Source organism: Grammomys surdaster, unplaced genomic scaffold, assembly GCF_004785775.1.
Source record: "Grammomys surdaster isolate TR1022 unplaced genomic scaffold, NIH_TR_1.0 130, whole genome shotgun sequence".
NCBI lineage: Eukaryota > Metazoa > Chordata > Mammalia > Rodentia > Muridae > Grammomys > Grammomys surdaster.
The window spans coordinates 7,662,459-7,680,655 of NW_021604588.1; the positions used below are offsets into that span (position 1 = coordinate 7,662,459).

At 39.6% G+C, this 18,197-nt stretch overlaps 1 protein-coding gene across 5 annotated transcripts in view; it reads right to left on the reverse strand.

The window, feature by feature from the left end:
* The window catches only part of Dnm3 (dynamin 3), a 459,396-nt gene that overhangs the window by 268,305 nt on the left and 172,894 nt on the right, over positions 1-18,197 (reverse strand). For all 5 annotated transcript variants that reach the window (XM_028757965.1, XM_028757957.1, XM_028757948.1 and 2 more), the window contains exon 12: positions 8,943-9,013. In XM_028757965.1, the coding sequence (XP_028613798.1) occupies positions 8,943-9,013 (71 nt within the window). The remainder of the gene's footprint in view (positions 1-8,942; positions 9,014-18,197) is intronic.

Below are 18,197 nucleotides of genomic sequence, written 5' to 3' on the forward strand. Positions count from 1 at the left end.
GGCTTAGTTTGATCATTCTTAGTTAAATGACCAATTTCCCTCATTTCTTTTCAGCCATTCCTTTAAGGAATCTTAGTCCAAAGTTCTCAGTGTTTTGTAAGCACCCGTGGAAAAGCCAGTTTGTGTCTGTGGCCAGGATCCCACGTGCCCACACTGTCCTCTGGCTGCCCACCAATCCTGGCACACTGGATGTCTCAAATACTGCTCTCCTTGAGCTTGAACCTCTCTCTCCTACATTGTCTCTCCAAAATCACCTTTCCGGGGGCCTCCTGGGCTCACCCACCTTCTAGGGATAAACAGAAAAATGTCTACTGCAATGCGAGTATCCCTTGGTTGTGGCCGACTTCCAATATGTGCTTGTGTTTTAAGGGACACACCTTTAACAAATATCGAATGAGTGTGATCACTTAGAAGCTACAACAAACCCAGAAGTGAGCATTTTAAAATAAATTCTTGTGGACTTTAGGATATGTATAGATTTCCTTAAAATAACACAGGGAAAAGGAAGGAAGCAGAATTTAGGACAGAGTCTAACCTTAGGCAGAGTGTGACCTCATTGGACCACAGTTTCTCAGTGGCAAAGTGTGAAGGTATGAATCATCTGGAGTGTGGGTGACTCAGACAGAGAAGGAAGGTAAACTGTATGAGTTGTCTCTTGGGCTCAAGATTTTGTCTGTCTGGGTGGCTAGTTTTGGCTTCTGATTGGGGTTATCTACAGTGTTAGAGATTGAACCTAAGACTTCCTACATGGTAGGCAGGGATGCTTCCGCTGATATACACGCACAGCCTTCTTAGGCTCCTTCTAGATCCAAATGCCTTTGAGCCACAGCATTTCTGTCAGGGCGTATTAGCGATGTCAGATAAAGGGTGTTTCTGTTAACAGGGTTCCTGTAGAGAACAATGCTTGTTTACTACTACCACTTACTCTAATTTACTGCTCTAAAACAGAGGAAAAACAGATTTATTTATGAATCAACGTAAAGTACTAGGGTTAGAATAAATGCTATCTATCATTACTTTGCACCTAATGAATACCTTTTTTTTTTCAGCAACTTCCCCCATAAATTCAAACAAACAGCTGGTAATTATGTACTTGGGTTCACACAGTTGTTCCATAAATAATTTAAAAAATAAGTTATTTAATTAAAACACACTCATTATCGTAATTCTTGGTAAACTAGTTGTTGAATGATTTTAAAATGTGTTCATAATAGAATGTGTGAATAATTTAACTTAAGTCTTGGATATAGATACATACTTGGCTATCTCAGCTATCATATAAAATGTGCTCATACACAGTGTTTTAATTTGACATAAATCAAAAAATTTTAGTGCAGCAACCTTGAAGAAGAAGAAGTAGAAATGAATAAGGTATGATCCCTTTAACCAAAAGTATGAGTTCAAGTAAAGATGTGTATGTGTATGCGTGTGTGTATTTGTGTGATATATATATATATATATATATATATATAACATATATATGTAATTCAAAACACAAGAAATAAAGGATAAGCTTTATTAAAACAAGAGAATATATTAGAAAAAAAAAGAGTTCTGTTTTCGGAGTTGGGATAAAATTACCTCAGTTTTTATTATGTATGGAAATGTTTCTTTCACTGTCCAAAGTTTTGCCAGATACTGCAGCATAAAACCATATTCAGTCTATTACACTTATGCTTGAGACATAATGATTTTTAAAGTAAATAATAGGAAATTGAAATTTTTATAAAATTTAAGAGCCCATTAGAAGCCATTCAAACAAAAGAAGCCATAGCATCACTTCTTCCTTCCTGGCCTCCTCCGTGAACAACACAGAGACAGAACTGTCAGAAGAGTGTGCCAAGAATGTGTGTGACCACTCATCAACCAAGTCCTATACATGGGGACTGCTTGCAACATCCAGAGACCAGGAGTACTTTTTCAGTCTGCTCTCCTGAGACATTTATGGAAAATTTAAAATGTGAATTTTAACACAAGAACACATCCGCTGTATTCCACAAAGAGGGTTTTAAGCAAAGCCAGGGTATGGAGAGGGGAGGATTCAGGGAAGCTGCACATAAAACATTGGTAGTGAATTCATGGACTCAGTGTGTAAATGACTTAAAAACCCTTCTAGACCAATAAGTTTATGTTGGGGCCAGTTACAGAGAATTTGGTCATCAAAGAACAGCAGATAGGATTCAGTGATTCTAAGCCAGAAAACAGTATGGCCAAATAATTGCTTTTATAGAAATTACTTCCTCAAAATGAGTAGTATTGATTCCTAAGCCAAAAAAAGAGGACGCAGCCAGCCCAGACCAACTCCTTCAGATGTTGCAATTCTCCTCAGCATTCACAATCAAATCAAGTTCCCTTTATGGAGTCTGTCTTCTGAGAAGTCTCCAGTTATCTCTCCTTGCCCTAAAACCTTCAGTTTGTGCCTGTATTGTATAACCAGGCTGGTGTCACAGGCAGGTCTTTATTGCTTTTCCAGCAATGTCTGCACTTTGATAGCAGATAGTGTATTGATTGTATACAGTTTATTTCTTCTATCATTGTTCCATTGATAATACCAAACACAAAGTTGAAGGTAGTTTCTTAGGAACTACATTGTTGATGTGTTTGTTTGTTTGAGGAATGGATGTGACTGCCCCTGTGCCACTGTGCATGTGTAGTTGTCAGAGGACAATCTGTAGGAGTTTCTTCTCTCCCATCATCATGTGGGCCTGGGGATTGAACTCAGGCTGTCAGGCTTGCCAGTGGCACCTTTGACTACTGAGCCATCTTACCAGTTTCTTAAGAAACATTTTTGGTATTTTATTCTTATGCCATACTTATGTACTATTAAACTATCAATGTTTAACTGCAAAAGAAGTTTAAATACTCTGAAGAACCATCGTAGAGTCATGTAGTAAAGGAATATTTATTTGGGGACTACAAAATGTTAAAACTTTCTGGAATATAAAGGTGGGGGTTAGACTAGAGAGGGCTGATGATCATGTGCCAAGCTAAGGTTATAAGCAGAAGACAGGGACAGAAGACTTTGGAAGTCATGCTAATTAATTCAGACTTTATCCTGAAACCAATGGAGAATCCTCAAAGGAGTGGAGAAGATCAGGACAAGTGGCAGGGAAACTTGGGTAGCAACATAAGCTAGAGAAGAAAAGCTTTGGTAAAGCAGCAGTAGCTGAAGAAAGGACTCTCTATGAGAGTGTGGGCGTGTGTATAAAACAATTGAAGAGGTCATGAGTTTGAGAGGCAGTTGGGGAGCACAGGACGAGTTGGGGAGGAGAGAAGGGTGGGTAGAAATGATATACAGTGCTCATACAGAATTCTCAATAACATAAAAAATTTAAATTCTAAAACAGGTTTCAGAATAAAAACTAGCTTGTCTTTAAAATGATGCTTGGAACATTGGACATTATAACTCACTTGAATGGGGAATGCTTTTTAATTTTAAAAAAAGTATTTATTTGAGAGTGATTATAATATAATTATATCATTTTTCCTTCCCTTTCCTCCTTCCAAACCATCCATTAACCCCTCTTTGCTCTCTTGAAAATTCATGACCTCTTTTTAATTAATTGTTGTCACACACACACACACACACACACACACATATATATATATTTCTAAATATATAATACAACCTGCTCAATGTGCATAATGTTGTTGTATGTATGTTTTCAGGGTTGATCATTAGGAATTGGGTGACCAATTGGTATGTTCTTCCTTAAGGAAAGCTCTGTCTCCCACTCTCGGCATTCTTTATGCTAAAGTAGAGGAGTGATACTTTCAATATCTTCTCAATTTGCCCAAACTTTAGAGTTCAATCTGATAACCATCCCAGTCAGGAACCAAACATTCAAATATTTTAGTCCTAAACTTAGATATGAGTCGAAAAAAAGAAAGAAAGAAAGAAAGAAAGAAAGAAAGAAAGAAAGAGAGAGAGAAAGAAAACACAGCAACAAAAACAAAACCCCAAAACAAAACACCCCTCTATTATACCCTAGTAGCCAAGCTCTGGCTGCACAGGAGAGGGGACACTTGTGTAAAGAGTGGGACAAGGAATATTATTGCTCTAGGAGTTATTTTTGCTGTAGGGAAACATGAAAGAAGAGTGTAGCAGGAAAGGCCCTGCCCTTCTGGCTCTGGTGTTTAGTGGAAGGCTTAAACTCACTGCCTTTGATAAACGGCAGCAGAGGCATTCCTCAGGATCAGGAAAGAGACACAGTGAGGGTCCCAGGCCCCAGCATTTTCATGCTGCTCACATAACAAGATCTGAAGTAAGCTCACTGTATCATTTCAAGTGTGAGAAAACAGGTGTTCAGATCTCCTCAGCAGACGGGAAGCTAAACTGACCTTGGGGTCTGCTGCTTGTAGTGGGGGGATGTGTCTTTAATGGTCCATGACTGGAGCTTTGGTTCTCTTAAACCATAGACTGCATAAATCTCAGGGACTCGAGAGGCAATTTGTGTCCAAGAACGAATCCAAGAAGGGCACAAGAATTTGAACTTTCACTTCCCAAGACATTCAGTAAAGGCATTTGCCCTTATGTTCAAACAGTGTGACTGCTGGGAATGCCGGGAACTGACAGACAACTGGCCCAAGCCTTATTTTCTCAAATAGCAAAGACGAGGTAGGTTACCTAAGAAAATATAATTTAGGAGATATTTTTTCCCTCTGACGAGGAAGAAGGAAAAAATTTAAATCTCTTAAGTCATGAGGAAAGTTGATATTTTCATCTGAAATGTTGAACTTTTAGGTTCAGAAATTATATTGTTGAAATACCAAGTTTTAGAAGTCAGGAAATTCCAAGGCCAGCCTTCAGCCGAGCTTACTGAGGCTTATCACACATGGTACATATTTTATGCCCCACAGTTAACAAAGAACTGTGAGGTAGAGAAGGAGGCCATTCAGTGGAGAATAGATTCTGTGGCAGAAAGAACCCTGAGATATCCTGATCACTCCTCTAAAAGTAAAGATACTGTTGGTCTAATTTCAACATTTATTTTTCCTTAAAAATCAAACAAACAAACAAAAAACCTTTTGGATCAAAAAGTCAGCTCTATTGCAAACATTGCACACGCCTACGTACGTCACTACCCCACAAACCTGAGGGCTGGTACTCTCATGATAACTCACTGAAACTCTGAGGAACCAGGAGTCTATTTTCTTCAGTCTTAGACCTTTCTTTTCTATCTTTGGAACTAAGAAATACTTACATAATTATCTTCAAATATGGCTTGGTTTTTCTTCCATGATGGAAACAGCACTCCTGCCAACTTTAAAATTTATAGCTACGACCATATTTTTTTAATTTTTAAAAGCACAGAAAATACCACAATCCTTCAAAGTGATTTTGAAATGAACATTTCCCCATCTTCATGATTACCTCACATCACACTGAAATGGAAAGAACATTTACCTTTGATTCTTAGTGCAAAACATTATCTTTGATGGAATCACTAGAAAAACAAGGGATGGAATAAACAGGGCCTACATCTGATCAAGCGTGCTGTAAGCATGTACTGAAATAGTGCGCTGAGATCCATTACTATGTAGTTAACACATATTAATGAAAAATTAAATATTGTCTTTGGAATAATGAAATTAGCACCTACAAATATTCCAGAGGCAATCATACATAAGTTATTATAAACTTTAATACAAAATAAAACCATATGGCTGGAGAGCTATTCAGTGGGCAACCGTATGTGCCATGCAAGCTCGGGGACTTCAGTTCGAATCCTTAGCCGCCCTCACACAATCACTCATGGCTGTAGGTACCAGGAACCCCAACGTTGGGAGTCAACAATAGATGGGTCCCTGGAACTCACTGGTCAGCCAGCCTAACAGAAATGGTAAGTTCTCAGTTCAGACACCAAGTCTTAAAAAAGATTAAGTCCCGGAGTGATAGAAGAGAGCCAACTTTATCCTCTGGCATTGCATATGTGTGCATGGGCACATGATCCCACATGCAGACCATATACTATATACCATATATATGCATACAGACATGTACTACAAACTACAGACGCGCGCGCGCACATACACACACACACACACACACACACACACACACATTTTAAAAAAGAACGGTAAGTCCTGTAATCAAGTTATTTTGTTTTTATGAATGGGAAAGAAAAGCTGGGAGAGGAGAACAGGACAGATGGAGAAGTAGAGGGGGGAGGCAGAGAGAGGGATAGAAGGGGCAGAAGAGAGGGAAAAAGAGAGAGAAGAGATAGAGAGAGAAAAACTTACCTTAACAGACTACACCATAGTTTTCTAACACATTTCCATCTAATTTCTAATTTCATTGATTTATCTTCTGACAATTCTCAGAGAGACATAAGATAGAGATTATTCTCTGTTCTGTTTGTTAAATCAGTAAGAGGAAGGAAAAAAAATCCCAACGACCCAGCTGCTGGCTCCCAGAGCAGTTCTTTAAAAGAAAGTTTGGGGGAGAACCATGCAGCATTCCAATCTTCCGGGGAAGTTTTAACAGCACTTCTTCTTTTCCCTCAACAAAATACAGCCCAACTCACTAGCAAGCAGAATCCCTGGATCACAGAGACACTGTACCAAAGGCTGTGTCTGAAAGTTATAGACTTGAAAATTTTCTTTGAAAACCTAAAAATCATTATAATAATGTATACCTGCAGCCTCTGGGGAAAAATATACTGAAATTTATTGGGAGAATATATAAACTCTAGCCTATCAAAAGAAACACAGTAATGAACAGAGCATGATTGGTAGATTGAAAGACAGACAGAGAAGTAGGTGGGTGGGTGGGTGGGTAAGTTGGTAAGTAGGTGGGTGGGTGGGTGGGTGGGTAAGTTGGTAAGTAGGCGGGCAGGTGGGCAAATAGGTAGATGGGTAGGTGGGTGGATGGGTAGGTAAGTAGCCTTTGATCTGGGAAAAGGGGGTAAAACTAGGTAGGGTTGCACACACCTATAAACTCAGCACTGGTGAAGCAGAAGCAGGCAGATCAAGAGTTCAAGGCTAGCTTTGGCTACATGAAGAGTTTGAGGCTAGCATGGACTAGATGAGACCGTATCTCAAGGAGGGAAAAAACCCCACAATGTTCAGTAAAGTTTAAGTTGTAACAATGGTTCTGCGATACTTTTAAGCCTTGAGTCTTTCCAAAAGGCATTGGGCTTTTGGTCCATCTTCTTGACTTGGGGTATGCCTTGAGGTAGCAACACAACAACCTTTTCGCTTTTGACACACTACGTCTAGCTTACTTACACAGATACCACATGTTTGTAAGATCCTAATTGGTGTTTCCCATCACAGAAACCAACATTGAAGGCAGCATTCCTGCTATTTCTAAAGATGTAAAGATAACATTGATCTTTCAAACTCCTCAGAGAAGCCAGTGACACAATTGAAGAGCTTGCCATTTTAAGGTTTTGTATACCTGTCCCTCTATAAGGCAGTTGATCATTTCTCTGTCTTTATTTCTCCACTATTTGAATTAGAATAGAGCTGTCTCGAGTTAACTGACAGAAGGGAGAACTGAGAAATTCTCAGATCTCCTTCTAGACCAAGGAGGGTGAGATACACTCTGAAGGCTAAGTGATTTTACAGAATGAAATAAGAAGGAAATGGGGAGGACCATGGGACCAAAATGGAGAGCACGGGTCTACAGGAAAGGCTCATGTGGTAGACACACATACAAAGTAGGAGTGGCCAGTGTAGCTGAAAGGACAACTGGGTAAAGGAACATGTTTATCATAGAGCTCTGAAATGTTCACCCATATCAGACTGATGGGAATGGCCGGGAAACAATAAACAGTAAGAACCAATGAATGAAGAATGACTGATACCATTACTTCAGCCATGAAAGGTACAGCTTACATTAGAATGAGATGCTTTCCTTTGTGCAATTGAGATTTCCCTTCCTAAAATGAACCTACAAATCTCTTGGGCCACTACTTAGTTTAGGTCACATGGTCTGTGTATGTTTCTTCTAATTCTAGGTGTAATATAATAAATTGGGTTGATACTCTTGTGTGTCTTATTTTCCTTTGTCCCTGTTCTTGGACACACAACTTAAGTAAAAGCACATAAACTCTTTGATTTTATACTTAATATAAAATATGTTCTACTTTGTACTCTTTAGATTGTAAGAACTTGCTTGCCATGTTAGAGCTAGAATAGAGATTTTTAAAACATTACAAATATTGGTACCATTGACAAGCAAAAAAATAGTGAATTCAGAATCTTAAACGTAACATAATGCATGACCTGTGAAGAATAGCAATATGTAAACGAAGGTATGTAAATCACATATATTTTATAAAAAGTAGTATAGTCAGTCCAACAGATCACATCTGAATTTTAAAAGAAAATTTAAGGCCCCCTTACTGTGGTATAGGGAAGTTCAAGCAGCTTACTATTTTGGATCTTATGGGTTGTTTGTTTGGATTATTTTCTTATATGGCTTGGTCTATCATGGAGACAGGCTCTGACTCTGGAGCTCAAGCTGGTAGAATCCAGTTGACAACAATCCTCCTGACTCAACCTTCCAAATGCTATGATTACAAGTGGGAATCACCACACCCACCTTGAAGTGTAGTTGATATTATGATATAAGATACAATTTGAATTGTATTTGATATTAATTGAAGAAAGAATATTACCCTAAAAATTTTAATGTGTGATTATTGTTGTTCACCTATGGTAGTACAAGTACAAACTGAAGATCATTTTCCAAAAATAATAAGTATTGAAGACACATGACTGTACAAGAGACCCAACTACCATATTTTCTCAAGAGAATAATAAATTTCCCTGCTCCATAATTACGGGGCTCTAGGGTAGGTGGACTCAGAATTACTCTGACCCAGACTGTCCTTTCAAAAGGCAGTATTGCTGTGGTAGAAATTAATAACGTGTGTGTTTAAAAAAAATAACCAGCAGTAGGAACACATACGATGATCAGTTATCTCACGTACTTTGCAAAGCCGATGAAGTCCTCATGGTTGGTGTTAATGTAAGAGACTTGAATGTCAATCAATAGCAGGACCTAGAAGACAGAGAGAATCACTGTCATGATGACCCATCTTCGAAATTCTCATAAATTAAATTTAATCACTGCTTGTGTTATTTATCAGTATTTGGTTTTTAAAGTGATCTTTTGCTTAAAAGAACACATAGGTTTTTCCCTTTTGGAGTCCTTTGCACTCTAAATATGTAAGTTAAAACTCTACATGGCAGGTAAGTCTGAGTATCATGAGAAGAAAATAGCATTATAGTTCACAGACAGGTTCTGCTTGCTGTCATAGCACAAAACCTAGAATTATTCTGTTCCTCTAAAGCAGAGGCTTTGGTCTAAGAAAGGCAAGTGTATATAAGCAATATTACGCTTTGGTTGTCTTAGCTTTTTCCATTTCTTTCTTTTTTTAAAACTTCATTAATTTATTTATTTACTTTGCATCTTGATTACAATCCCCCTTACTCCTCTCCTCTCATCTACCCTCACAAACTCCTCCCTCCATTACTCCCTCTCCTTCTCCTCAAAGAAGAGGAAACCCCACCCTGGGTATCACCCACCCTGGGATATCTAATCCAAAAAGGACTAAGCATAGTCTCTCCAACTAAGCCCAGACAAGATAGCCCAGGTAGGGGGAAGCGGACTCAATGGCAAGGAATAGAGAGACCTAACAGCCCCTGCTCCAATTGTTAGAGGAACCACATGAAGACCAAGCTGCATATCTGCTACAAATGTGTAGGGGGTCTATATTCAGCCCCTGGGTGCTCTTTGGTTGGCAGCTCAGTCTCTGTGAATCCCCATGGGCCAAGATTGATTGACTCCATAGGCCTTCTTGTGATGTCTTTGACCCCTCCAGTTCACTCAATTCTATCTTTTAAGTGCCCTCTAGGCAATAGGAATACTTCATTTATCAACACTGAAAAGGAATAGACAAAGAAATGCAGGACCTGCTTCAGAGGAGTGAAGTTCATTATCTGACTAAAACTTCAGCAAAAGCTCAGTTAACCTGTCTCAACAAAGGATGCTTCCCTGGTGTTTCAGCCTCAGTTACTCAGCATTGGGCTTTGTCAGTATACCATATCTCATTTCCTATAGAGCACTAGTTAGTACTTGACACAGAGGAGATTTGACATACTCTGCACAGAGCTCTATGCATTGTGCCTCGCGATTGGCCAGGGCCTGGACCAGTGTCTCGAGCAACATAGGTATTGGCGTGATTTATGAAGGAGTGGGTTGAACACGTGACAAGCAACACAGAGATATTTTTCACTGTCAGATACTTGTGAAATACAGCTTAGAGGTACAGAAGGCCTCTTTGTGAAGAAATGTCCAGTGGGCAGCCGTAAGACCTGAATAAGGCAATAAGGGAGTGGTGCAAGCAGAAATTGCCCGAGAGAGGCTTTATTTACTCTGGAGATTTTCAAATGAACTTCTCTCATTATATTTCCTTTTGGTCCTTCAACTGTGCTGTACCCTTTTGAGGATGCTGAGACTTGGTAACATGTAAAAAAAAAAAAAATAAGAACTTCTGCCTGGTCTTACATTTTTTGAGCCTTTTCTTTTTCTTTTACAAGAAAAGGAAGAGAGGAAGAGGAAGACAACAAAGAGGAAAAATGTCTTAGGTAGCCCAGGCTAGCCATAAACTCACTGTGTATGCAAGGATGATCTTCAGTTCCTGACTCCTCTGCCTGTATCTCTGGTGCTAAGGATAAAACCTAGGGTTTGGACCATGCTAGGCAACCACTGTACCAGTTGATCTGCTTCTGAGAGCCACAGCGAGGGCTTTTGCACAGAGTACCTTCACTGTCAGGGTCATTAAAGAGCACCAGAGTCATCATAACAGTTAAAAAGGCACTTGCTTTTCATAACACTCCAGGATGGGTGTTTCCTTGATAACATCTTCCCTAATTCTGACACCCAGGACACCTATTGCATGTGTTCACCACAAATGTAATGAATTGCTTGCATCACTTTTTGGTTTGGTGATTTTTCTCAACAGCAGTAGGTACAGTCTTCAGCCATACCACCCTAAATGCAATGTCTTTAGAAGCAGGGACAATGTTTGTTTTATTCCTCCTCTTCCCCAGAACCAAGCATGACATGTAAAATAGATGGCAAATAAATGTTTGTGGTTTTAGAGTTGTTAAGAATGGTATGTTTTAATATGAGCAATTTCTTCCCATATAATTAGTACATGGCCAGTTATGGCCATATTAGTACTTAGTACCCATTACCTAGCACCATGGGCCCTGAGGCTTTGCTTTTGTGACTAATCTCAAGTAGTCATATGACCAGATCTTGCTGAGAATTACAAAGGGGCATGACAAGGATGGATTTTAAACATCAGTCTGGGTCTATTCTGCTACCCAAAAATTAAGCCAGAGCCCAGGGACTGTTAGGCCAGCAATGTTGTATGTTCATTAAAAAAAAATCTATATCAGACACAAACTGATTTTATCTCTTGGAAACTACTGAGGAATGATTATTAATTTACCTATAGTGTTACCTCTATTCAACCACAAATCAAGTAAGATTCTCCTAGATATTATATTCTCCAGACACATTTGCCAAGATTCCATACCTATAAAGTATAACATTTAAGTACAGTAGGTACTTAAACTACTCTGGCATAAAGAGTGAAATATACACATATTTGCCAGCATAACCCACAGCTCCTGTGAGCACCCTGGGCAGAGATACACAGTAACTTGGACTGCAGATTGGAAAAGAGTAGAAAAATAAAAGCTATGGCTCTTATTCATATTCCTGGAAATTGGGAGTCTGGGTTCACTTGAGGATAACAGCCAGGTTGCATGTGGGGAATGAAGAAAATGGTACATTTTTTCCTCACTTTTTTTTTCACTTTCTCAGAGTTTCTCTCTGTGGTTTTACCCAGTTACTGAATAATGGTTAAAGAAAAACAAATATGCTCCTTATAGTAGCAGTGACTCACAAAGAAAACTGTTTTGACATGCAGTTAGGCATATAGAAACAGCTAGAAGAATAGCTGGTGCATAAGATGTTTTAAAGACCTTTAAGAATAAAACTTACAGATTTATGAGTTCTTGTGTTTAATTTGAGGATTCCTTCTCCACCCTCGATGTTTCCTGGGCAGGAGTGGTTAATACTTCCATTAAAAAAAATTTTTTTTAAAGAAAGTAAATGGTAGGAATATCTCAAAGTATTGCAGAGACATGGAGACTTGAGGGAATGGGGTGCTCTAATGAGATATTTCAACAGCACAGAGGCTCAAGACAGCACACAGCCCAGCGTGTAAATGGGTGTCTATCCAAATGGCATGATTATGATTCTAAAACGTGTTTCTCCTGTTAAAGCTAAACTGGGAGAGACCACAGACTCCTAGAGATAGTGACTGGATATCAGAACAGGCACTCAGGTTATTCTTTTAAGAGGAAAATCTGAAACTAGACAGAGGGTTCAATGGTTAAGATCACTTGCTGCATAATCATGAAGACTGGTATCTGGATCTCAGTACCCATAATTAGCTGGGAACCCAACAAATGCCTATAACCCAGCTTGAATGGGGTGGGAGGTCACTGGTGATTGTTGCCTTCTAGCCTAGCCAAGAAAGCGTTAGTCCAGTGGTTCTCAACTTTCCTAATGCTGTGATTCTTTAATACAGTTCCTCATGCTGTGGTGACCCCCCACCATCAAATCATTTTTATTGACACTTCACAACTGTAATTTTCTACTGTTGTAGATCATAATGTAAACATCTGATAAGCAGGGTATCTGATAAGCAACCACTATGAGAGGGCCGTGCAACCCTAAAGGGGTCATGGCCCACAGGTTGAGAACCACTGCACTAGCCTCCTTTTCAGAGACTCCTGAAAGTCTTCTCAAGGTCGAAAGACGAACTTCTAAAGAACAAGTGGAGAGTAATACATGAAAATACTTCTCTCCTCTAGTCTCTGTGCACATGCAGACAGATATTCACATACTTGTACATACACATACATATGTACTCACTGCTTATACACTCTCTCACACATTAGTAAATATACATATATACTCACACGTGTCCTTATACACTTTCTCACAAATAAGTAAGTAAATAAATAAATAAATAAATAAATAAATAAATAAATACTTTAAAAAAAGAGTGAGACACCTATCTCATCCCAAACTCCCTCATGGAGAATGGATTAACAAGTACATCAGAGACACAGATGGAAGGTTTCCCTGCAGTCAGAATAGGCCATGGTTTCCTGTCTCTTCCATGCCTCAAGAAGTGAATAACAGCTCAAGTTAATTCTATAGTTTTAACCTGAAAATGCTACTCACACGACCATGCTTCAAATCTTTGCCCTTATTTCATGGTGCTATTGGGGGAAGTTCTGGAACCTTGCTGTAGAACTAGCTGGCAGAAGGGCTAGGTGGGGTGGGCCCTTAACAATTATAACCAACCCTGGGTCCAGTTTCACTCCTTGCTTCCTGGTTTGACAACATGTGAACAGACTCGGTCTCATGCTCCTTCCACCAGACTGTGAGGTTTCCCCATATCTTCCCACCATGATGAACTGGAACCCATTGAAACTAACATATTCCTTCCTTAGGTTGTTTATTCAGATACTGTAGTCTCAATAATGCAAAAGGAATGAATACAGATAGGCACTAGAGACATACAGTTACTGTGACTCAACTGACCATGTAGTTCCTCAGCCTTAGGAGCTGGTTTACAAGAGAGATTTGAAAATATGGAGATACAGGATTTAAAAAAAAAAAACTTCAAATGTTTTACATTGTATGATTATTATATTCTGGCAAAGAATTTGTCTATGTTTGGCCTGTGTCTTGAAATTTTTAAGGCTGAATTCAAAAAGTAATGGACTGATTGATTATTTAGTGAGGGAACTTCAAGACAGCATAGAATTCAGGCATGTGGTATGGTTTATTGCTAGCTGCCTTTAGTAAGATTCACAGAAAGAATCAAGAGCAAATAAAGCAAAATATGTGACAAAATGCTTTGGGGGAAGGAGAATGAGCTCACTTGTGTTGGCAGATAAACAGCTGTAGCTGTTAAAGTCTTTAGAGCCCTTAGAGAAAATCCAAGTGCTTGCACAAGATAACAGTAGAGCATCAAGAATATTTTGGGTATTGGTCAGATCCCACCCATCAGAGATCCCAGCTATAAAACTTCAAACTCAGAATACTTCTCCTTGATGAACAACGATCACCTCTGGAACATCCTACTCACAAAGGGCCGCATGCAAAAATGTTCTCCAGATTCAGCCACCTAGGTGACCAAAGGTCACTACAACCACAGCCAAAGAGCCTGACCTTCAGGCCTTCAGGCCAGACGGTACACCTCGGCATTGTCCTTAAAATGCTGCAGTTTGGGTTTGAAATGTCTCCCGTGGGCTTATGTTTAGAATGCTTGTTCCCCAGATAATGGTTCTATTGTGGAAGGCTGCTGAAGGATCCTGGCTGGAAGAAGTGTGTCTGTCACCTTGGGTGAATCTTCGAAAGTTATGACCACGTATTGTGCAGCACTGTCCTCTAAGCCAAACCACTGCGTTTTCAGAATTTAGGTTGTGCCTGCTCACCAAAGATCATTATGGCTGGGTTTGTTGACTATTGGCTTTCCCTCTTAGAAGGATGGTGGGGAGGGTCATAGGTACCCTACCTGAAGATCCTGCTAACCCTTCCAACCAGTTGTATGCAATTCTGAACTAATTGCATATGGCCTTTAATACAAAAGTAATGAATACTCATGTTGTAGTGACGCCCAACTTCAAAATTCTTTTTGTTGCTACTTCATAATTGTAATTTTTCAATTGTAATTATGAATTGTAATATAAATGTCTATGTTTTTCGATGGCCTTAGATGACCCCTGTGAAAAGGTCATTCAACCTCAAAGGCATCATGATCCATAGGTTGAGAACTACCGGGCTAGAGGCTACATCTAGGGAAGGGTTAGGGGACAGGACTCCATCTATGCAACCATGGAGGTGTCACATCCACGATGGGTAAAGACCTTCCATAGTGGCTGCTTTAAGGTTACTCATTCTCCTGCCTAAAGCTACAGAGCCATTACTCTGTAAGAAAGCCTAATAAACTCACTGGTTCCCCAGAGTGAACTTTGGTAGAATTGCAACTTGGTTTGTCATTGGGACTGTAGGTGGAGGGGGGATGAACAATACAACTTTCCTCCCTTGAGTTGTTTCTGTTGAGTATTATGTTAACAGTGATGCAAAGGTAAGTAGCCAGAACAAAGAGCTGTGTGTGGATTACTTCACTTCATCTTTACAAATGCCCATGAGTTAACTACCATTGTTCCCCCCCGCCAGCGTGAGGAAACTAACAGAAATGTGTATGTATGTATGTATGTATGTATGTATGTATGTATGTATGTATATGAAGAATACAAAAATTGGGACACTGAAACAACTTATCAGGTAAAAACATTTGCCATCAAGCCTGAACTTGATCTTTACAATGAACATAATGGAGAGAACTGATTCTCACAGATTGTCTTCTGACATATGTCATGGCAAATATGCACCCCCCTACCCACACACACACACGCACACAAGTACACACACACACACACATATATATATATGCACACATGCACACAAGCACACTTGCACACACACATGCACACACACACATCCACACAAGTTCACATGTACACACACATGCACACAAGCACACATGCACACAAGCACATGTGCACACACACATGCACATAGTAAATAGTTTAAAAGAATTCAAATAACTTATAAGATGTTACATAGAAAGTAAGAGCGAGAGATCGGACTTGATGTCCACGTAGTTTAAGCTCAGAGTCCACTATCTTAACAACAATTAGAGCTCCAGTGTCATAAGGGGTTAGCCTGTCATACTTCACAATGACACAGAGACTCTCCTTGACTCAACCACAGCCTTTTTGAATCATAATCACCACAATCACCCTAGACCACACCCCCCACACTCTCATGTAGCTTCTTAGCATGTTATAAATACACAGCACTATCAGGCTGCTAGGCGTGTTAGGAACAGACTCCGATGTCAATACTGTGTCTGACTCTTTGATGTTCCCATGGCATAAGATAAACATATCAAAGTCAGAGTAGTGCCTTTTGTCCTGGTCACTTTAGAAGCTTATGTCTTCTGATGTAAATCCTTAGCTCTCCCTTATGGCACTGCAAGCCAGGACATGCTCCAGTCAGAAAATCTGGTATAAACTTAAGTCTGTGTAGTCACCGATCTGTCTGCTCAGTCTTCCATTTCATGAACTTTGGGGTTGGCTCTCGAACACCAAGACCTGGTTATTCCAGAACAAATGCTGAACTGAACATGTCATTTTAGCAAAACAGAAAAAGAAATGAAAGAATGAAAAAGTCAATGTGAAAATGTCAACACCTGACCTATGTAAGGTCACAAAAATGGTTAAAACAATATATTACTTTTTTCTCAATATTGTTTTTACTTAGGATACCATGGATTACGTTTAAATACTATCATTTGAATGTTACGGCCTAAAAGCACAAGTTAAAGTAGTATCTAATTTATTTATGATCATGTGTATAGTCGATTCCCTTGGGACCAAGTTTGCAATGGGTAGTTTTCACTATCAACTTGACATAACCTCGTGACACCCGGAGAGAGAGTCTCAGTGAAGGACTATATATATCAGGTTGACCTGTGGCCATGTCTGTGAAGGATTTATTTCTTGGTTATTAGAGGTGGAAAGACTCACTCTGAGCATGGACATTTCATAGTTGGGGCTCTGATCAGATTAGTGAGACCGAGCAAGGGAGAGCCACACCGCCGTTTCTCTCTCCCCTTGACTGTGGTCATGATGTAACGAGCTGCTTCCAGTCCCTGGCACCTTGGGAGTTTTGCAGTGATAGACTATGGCCTGAAACTGCAAGTCAGAAGAAATCCTTTCTCTCCCAAGCTGCTTTTCAACTAACTTATTTTATCACAGCAAAGTAAACGAAACTGGGACCTGCTCTCATGTAGCCCAGCCTAGCCTTGAACTGGCTGCATAATAGAGACTGAACTTGAATTCCTAATTCTCCTGCCTCTGCTTCCTAAGTGCTGCAATTACAGGCATGTGCATTAGATTTTATTGGCCCATTACATGAAGAGAGGGAACCTCTAGCTTGGGACTATATATCTGGTCCCTGGCTTCATTTCACTGGCTTGTGAGTTAATGCTGGCTAAGTTACAATACCTCTATTCTCTGCTTTGGGCTGCTATCCAAGATTGTAAAAGCTGGAAAACAAGTGGAAATTATAAATAGTGGGGCAGTTAATTTTCAAAGCACACTGATAAAAAGTAGTAACAATGAGTCCTGAGCTTAAGTAAGAAAATGGTTTTCACTGGGGTCTCTCGCAAATGTCACAGCCTGCCAAGCTTCTGACACTGTCCCCTCAACTTCCTGCTTCCACTCCCCCATCTGCACTGACTATTCAAGCCATGGCTCTCTTCCTGTGGTTTCTACGCTCTCTCTATTTTTCCTTCTCTTTTTCTTTTTGTTCCCTTCCTCCACTCATCTGACCATCACAAAACTCTTAGAATACTGACTCTCGGAGGCACTCAGAGACCATATAGAATGGCATCCCAGTTCTGCCCAGGGGAAAAACCACAAACAACAGTTCTAAGAGGTGATTTTCACAAGAACATGCTGTTATTTGGGAGAGAACACATGGCCTAAGTCCAGTGTACCCTCCACGCCATGCTTGCAGCTGTGTCGTGGAGGAACATTTGAAAGCCAGTATTTTCCACTATCGTGTTGATAAGTAACTAAGAAAAAGCCATCTTGACATAAGAATTTGTTATTCTTTTCTCAAATAAGTATCTTCCCTTAAAAATAATCTTTCCAGGGCAGAGAGCTAATGTTCGAAGATGCTTTCAAGGCCATGCCTTACAAGCCATGTGAATTTGCAAGACGGTTCTGAATGCTTAAAAGATTCACTCCTAAACATCTTCCTTCAATGTACATTCCACAGGAAAGTTCATAGAAACTTATAAGTAAAATGTTTAGAAAAATTTTAATACACTGGAACACATATGCACAACTATTAATATGTGAAAATCCATATAAAAGAAAAATGCATTATGTTTCTGGATTACCGGTTATCCATGAGCTGTGTGTGTGTGTGATGTGTGTGTGATGTGTGTGTGATGTATGTGTGATGTGTGTGTGATGTGTGTGTGGTGTATGTGTGATGTGTGTGTGAT